We start from the raw sequence: 6,231 nt of genomic DNA, 5'->3' as shown, positions 1-6,231 counted from the left end.
GCAAACTTCTTTCAAATTTCTTGAGCTAATGAAAGCAAACTTTTCTCAAATTTCTTGAGCTAATGAAAGCAAACTTTTCTCAAATTTCTTGTGCTAATGAAAGCAAACTTCTTTCACATTTCTTGAGCTACTAAAAGAAAACTTCTCTCAAATTTCTTGGGCTAATAAAAACTGAATTTAAAACATTTTTGAGCTAATAAAAGCTGACTACTTTCAAATTTCCAAAATAAAAAAGTTGACTTCTTTAAAATTTCCTAAGTTAATAAAGGCTGACTTCTTCTATTAAATTTCTTGAGGTAATAAAAGCTGACTTGTTTAAATTTTCTTGAGTTTATAAAAGCTGACATTTCAAATTTCTTAAGCTAATAAATCTGACTTCTTTCAAATTTTGCGAGCAAATAAAAGCTTACTTCCTTGCGATTTTGCGAGCTAATAAAGAACAGACTTCTTTGAAATTCTTCAAGGTAATATAAGACGACTCCTTTGAAATTTTTCTAGGTAATAAAAAAACAGACTCCTTTGAAGTTTTTGTAGCCAACAGAAGTTGACCTCTGCATAATTCACGGGCTAAGAAATGCTGATCTTTCAAATTTCTTGAACTTTATAATAAGAACTGACTCCTTTGAAATTTCGTGAGTAAATAAACGCTGATTTCTTTGAAATTGTGTTACTGTCATATGGGAAGTGAATAGACAGCTAAGATAAGGGCTGCTGAGGGTGCCAGTTGAACAATATAACGTCCCCTGTGAGAAAGGCCATCGTCTGAAGACTTCTAGTTACGAAGCAAACGAAAAACAATCCGACGGCATCCAGACCACTAAGAAGATCAGAATTTAGGACACCAGAAATGTGTGAGACATACAACTGATACATAACTGTTGACGTTCTTGGTAAATAGCAGGTGATTTAGAGTTACCGATTTCCTTAAACGATATAAACTAATACATGTAGACGAATACCATGGAGGAGATGAAAAACGTGAAGTGGAAAGTGTTAAGAACTTAAATCTTGAAACGAAGATAAACGTAGATTAATCAAGGAGATAAGAGAGAAGATTTGGACAAACAGGAAAGTCATGTATTCGTATTCAGGGAGTGGTATCGGAGTTGGGTGGCCAACAGATATACTAATGAGCGAACAGAAAAAGAGGAAAATGGTAGTCACCTAAAGGGATGGATCTACGACATCAAAAGAAGAACAAATACAATACTGGGCAGAGAAAATTTGTGAGGTCATGAATACGAGAAGAGGGGTAAAGGGATAATTTGACTGAAAACCCAGAATATGAAGACCTGAATATAAATCATTTATCATAAAGATTATTGCTCGTCCATCATAAATCTTTGCATGATAAGTTTTAACGATCTTTTTGAATAAGACAAGATCTCAGTGGATAACCTGACGGAAAAGTAAAAGAGATCTCATAGGTGAAAAGTGGCTAAGATACGACACCTCAATTCTTCGAAGGAAGTCGCCCACCAGTCATGCTAATATGACGATAATGATGTTTTGGTTCGTTTTCAAACTCACTGAAAACCGGTGTTAAAGCATTTGACATTACTTCACAATGGTGCAATAACATCGGGAATTAAGTGAGTATGGACGAAGTTCATAAGGTTCTGGGTTTGGAAATCTTTAAAGTAAATATGTAAAAAATTCTTGCTGGCGGGAATGCCTTATTCATACCCTGTACCGTATTATAAAATTACCTTTTTACCTCTACAATAAACTACAGCATTTAGCGATGTACCGGCCAAAAACTATTAAACTCTTAAGTAGATTAACCGGTTTATATCGAGTCATAATAATTATTTTACTCAAATATGGTTCAATATAATTTTTATAACTGATCATATAAAAACTAAAATTCCAGTCTTATGAATAGAAGCTCAAAACAATTCACGAGAGAGAGAGAGAGAGAGAGAGAAGAGAGAGAGAGAGAGAGAGAGAGAGAGAGAGAGAGTACTGGGCGATGTGGTAAAGTTTTGGAGAATGGCCTTTCATGGGGAAAGCGTTTAATCGAAACCTGACAACGATACATTTTACTCCAAATCTTTCCTGAGCCGCCAATATAGACTGGCTTGGCTATATGATATTGTACGGCAGTGTACGGAATTTGCAAATCTGCTTCTGATGGTTACTGTTGAATACGAAAAGGTAATGGACACCAATATGATTAAGTGTTTGCATTACTATGGCAATTCAGTTAGCTGGGTAAACCCAACTGAAATCATCCAAGAATGCAGTAGACTGACGGATAATGTTGATGGCATCTTGTTAAGAGAATTTCCAGAAAATAGTAGGGTGCTGCAAGGGAATGTTATTTCCCCTTTGCTGTCTACCCTTCTCATAGACTTTATCATGGCAGAACTAGTTAAAGATGGGAGTGGTTTGTAGTGGCGAAACAGCAGAAAATGAACAAACTTAGAATATGTAGATGATGCAAAACACCACAAGATTTACAAATCAATCTAAGAACAACATAAGTAATGGGGACAAGAGTGTGAACAACGGGATGAAATAACATGTGTTAAAGAAAGATTTAGTGAGGATGAATCTTTCGGACATGTGGGAACATTGAGTACAAGGCCTCTGAGTTGGAATTTAGTGAGACTAAAAGAGGCCAGTCAATCACTGGGAAGGCTGAAAAAACAACTGGAAATGAAAAGGACTGAACCTGCAAACGAAACATGGCATGAAAATAAAATTATATGACAAAAAGATTTAGCCAATTTGAGAACAAAGATTTGCGAAGAATGTTAGGATTCACATGGAAGGATAAAGTAAGAAATGAAACTATAAGGGAAATCACAAACATTCCACAAGCAGATGAGATAATGAAAGGGAGACGGAGAATCGGAAGACCTAGGCTTGCTTAGATGAAAACTAAGCGAAGGGAGGCTGGAGAAGAGTGGAGACTTGTATAAGACAAGGAACAAAAAAGAAATAAGTGAGAAAATTTCACTGAGGCCTTTCGCAGGAAAACACAATATGAGGTATAACATCATTTTCGATCATCTGGAAACAGGTAATGGTCGAAGGATAAAGCAAATCAAAGCATCTGCTACGCAAAAAAATCTGGTGTAGTCTCGAACTATAGTTGCAATGCCTTCCGGCAAGTGTTACCCTTTTTTGCAGAATTTAATCTCTCTCTCTCTCTCTCTCTCTCTCTCTCTCTCTCTCTCTCTCTCTCTCTCTCTCTCTCTGAGGATTACGAATTCTCCATATAACTTAGAATTAACCATCCCGCAGGTATCCTGCACGGATTTCATTCCCGTTTCCTATATCTCTCTCTGCCAGCGGAGAGAATAACTCTTTCCCAATGTCCTCTGTAGTAGTTACTCCAGTTGAAAATATCATTAAATCAATATTAATCAGCGACAGTAAAGAACGAGTGTTAATCTGCTAAGTCTTACTTGACTTGATTTTATTTCTTACGAGCTTTGTACTTAGACAAACATAAATCAATTTATTTCTTGATTTGTTTATCTGTCTCAGATTTTTGCATCAGTATTTATCATAACTATCATGGCTGTTTTTTTTTCTGGATCAAACGTCTTCCCTTTCAAAGGGGTGCCCCTAGAAGGTATTCCTTACAAAAGGATGCCCCTTGATGTTATTCCCTTCAAAAGGATGCCAATAGAAGATATTCCCTTTAAAAGGATGCCCCTTGATGTTATTCCCTTCAAAAGGATGCCCCTAGAAGGTATTCCCTTCAAAAGGATGCCCTACAAGGTATTCCCTTCAAAAGGATGCCCCTAGAAGGTATTCCCTTCAAAAGGATGCCCCTAGAAGGTACTCCCTTCAAAAGGATGCCTCTTGATGTTATTCCCTTCAAAAGGATGCCCCTAGAAGGTATTCCCTTCAAATGGATGCCCCTTGATGTTATTCCCTTCAAAAGGATGCCCCTAGAAGATATTCCCTTTAAAAGAATGCCCCTTGATGTTATTCCCTTCAAAAGGATTCCCCTAAAAGGTATTCCCTTCAAAAGAATGCCCTTTGATGCTATTCCCATCAAAAGGATGCCCCTAGAAGGTATTCCCTTCAAAAGGATGCCCCTTGATGTTATTCCCTTCAAAAGGATGCCCCTAGAAGGTATTCCCTTCAAAATGATGCCCCCTAGAAGGTATTCCCTTCAAAATGATGCCCCCTAGAAGGTATTCCCTTAAAAAGGATGCCCCTAGAAGGTATTCCCTTAAAAAAGGATGCCCCTAGAAGGTATTCCCTTCAAAAGGATGCCCCTAGAAGGCATTCCCTTCAAAAGAATTACCCTAGAATATATTCCCTTCAAAAGGCTGCCCCTAGAAGGTATTCCCTTCAAAAGGATGCCCCTAGAAGGTATTCCCTTCAAAAGGATGCCCCTTGAAGGTATTCCCTTCAAAAGGATGCCCCTAGAATGTATTCCCTTCAAAAGGATGCCCCTTGATGTTATTCCCTTCAAAAGGATGCCCCTAGAAGGTATTCCCTTCAAAAGGATGCCCCTAGAAGGTATTCCCTTCAAAAGGATGCCCCTAGAAGGTATTCCCTTTAAAAGGATGCCCCCTGATGTTATTCCCTTCAAAATGATGCCCCTAGAAGGTATTCCCTTAAAAAGGATGCCCCTAGAAGGTAATCCCTTCAAAAGGATGCCCCTAGAAGGTATTTCCTTCAAAAGAATGCCCCTTGATGTTATTCCCTTCAAAAGGATGCCCCTAGAAGGTATTCCCTTTAAAGGGATGCCCCCTTGCTGTTATTCCCTTCAAAAGCATGCCCCTAGAAGTTATTCCCTTCAAAGGCATGCCCCTAGAAGGTATTCCCTTCAAAAGAATGCCCCTTGATGTTATTCCCTTCAAAAGGATCCTACTAGAAGGTATTCCCTTCAGAAGGATGCTCTAGAAGGTATTCCCTTTAAAAGGATGCCCCTTGATGTTATTTTCTTCAAAAGCATGCCCCTAGAAGGTATTCCCTTCAAAAGAATGCCCCTTGATGTTATTCCCTTCAAAAGGATGCCCCTAGAAGATATTCCTTTCAAAAGGATGCCCCTAGTAGATATTCCCTTTAAAAGGATGCCCTTAGAAGGTATTCCCTTCAAAAGGATGCCCCTTGATGTTATTTCCTTCAAAAGGATGCCCCTAGAAGGTATTCCCTTCAAAAGGATGCCCCTAGTAGATATTCCATTCAAAAGGATGCCCCTAGAAGGTATTCCCTTCAAAAGGATGTCCCTTGATGTTATTTTCCCTTCACAAAAAGGATTGCCCCAAGAACGGTTCATTCCCTTTAAAAACGGTATGCCCTTGATTTTTATTTTTTGTTCCCTTCAAAGGCTGCCCCTAGAAGGTATTCCCTTCAAAAGGATGCCCCTAGAAGGTATTCCCTTCAAAAGGATGCCCCTTGAAGGTATTCCCTTCAAAAGGATACCCTTAGAAGTTATTCCCTTCAAAAGGATGCCCCTTGATGTTATTCCCTTCAAAAGGATGCCCCTAGAAGATATTCCCTTCAAAAGGATGCCCCTTGATGTTATTCCCTTCAAAAAGATGACCCTAGAAGGTATTCCCTTCAAAAGGATTCCTCTAGAAGGTATTACCTTCAAAAGGATGCCCCTAGAAGATATGCCCTTCAATAGGATGCCCCTAGAAGGTATTCCCGTCAAAAGGATGCCCCTAGAAGGTATTGCCTTCAAAAGGGTGTCCCTTGAAGCTATTCCCTTCAAAAGGATGCCCCCTTGAAGGTATTCCCTTTGGAAGGACCTGCCCCTCCCCTTGATTGTTATTTTTTCCCTTCAAAAGGAGGCCCCTAGAAAGTTATTCCCTTCAAAAGGATGCCCCTAGAAGGTCCTTCAAAAGGATGCCCCTAGAAGGTTTTCCTTTCAAAAGGATGCCCCTAGAAGATATTCCCTTCAAAAGGATGCCCATAGAAGGTCTTTCAAAAAGATGCCCCTTGATGTTATTCCTTTCAAAAGGATGGCCCTAGAAGGTATTCCCTTCAAAAGGATGCCCCTTGATGTTATTCCCTTGAAAAGGATGCCATTAATAAAAAAATAAATAAAAAAATGAATAATAATTAATAAAAATATAGTAAAATATAAATAAATAAATAAATAGAAGTAAATAAATGAAAATGAAAAAATAAAAAAAATAAATGAACAAAAATAAATAAATAGCCCCTAGAAGGTATTCCCTTCAAAAGGATGCCCCTTGAAGGTATTCCCTTCAAAAGGAAGTCCCTTGAAGACATTCCCTTCTAAAGAATGCC

At 38.5% G+C, this 6,231-nt stretch overlaps 2 protein-coding genes across 2 annotated transcripts; both read left to right on the top strand.

Annotated features, from left to right (window-relative positions):
- The first annotated feature begins 3,752 nt into the window (after positions 1-3,752).
- LOC135223121 (uncharacterized) lies at positions 3,753-4,154 on the top strand. Its single transcript, XM_064261625.1, has one exon. The coding sequence runs from the start codon at positions 3,753-3,755 to the stop codon at positions 4,152-4,154; it is 402 nt and encodes a 133-aa protein (XP_064117695.1).
- Positions 4,155-4,925: 771 nt separating this feature from the next.
- Positions 4,926-5,705, top strand: LOC135223119 (uncharacterized). The gene has a single exon (XM_064261624.1). The coding sequence runs from the start codon at positions 4,926-4,928 to the stop codon at positions 5,703-5,705; it is 780 nt and encodes a 259-aa protein (XP_064117694.1).
- Positions 5,706-6,231: the final 526 nt, after the last annotated feature.

This window comes from Macrobrachium nipponense, chromosome 8 (genome assembly GCF_015104395.2).
Source record: "Macrobrachium nipponense isolate FS-2020 chromosome 8, ASM1510439v2, whole genome shotgun sequence".
NCBI classification, from domain to species: domain Eukaryota; kingdom Metazoa; phylum Arthropoda; class Malacostraca; order Decapoda; family Palaemonidae; genus Macrobrachium; species Macrobrachium nipponense.
The sequence above is the reverse complement of the archived record's forward strand: the minus strand, read 5'-3'. Positions and strand labels throughout refer to the sequence as shown.

Coding starts and splice junctions, on each gene's coding strand:
- LOC135223121 (XM_064261625.1), top strand. CDS start 3,753: ATGCCCCTAGAAGGTATTCCCTTCAAAAGGATGCCCCTAGAAGGTACT.
- LOC135223119 (XM_064261624.1), top strand. CDS start 4,926: ATGCCCCTAGAAGGTATTCCCTTCAAAAGAATGCCCCTTGATGTTATT.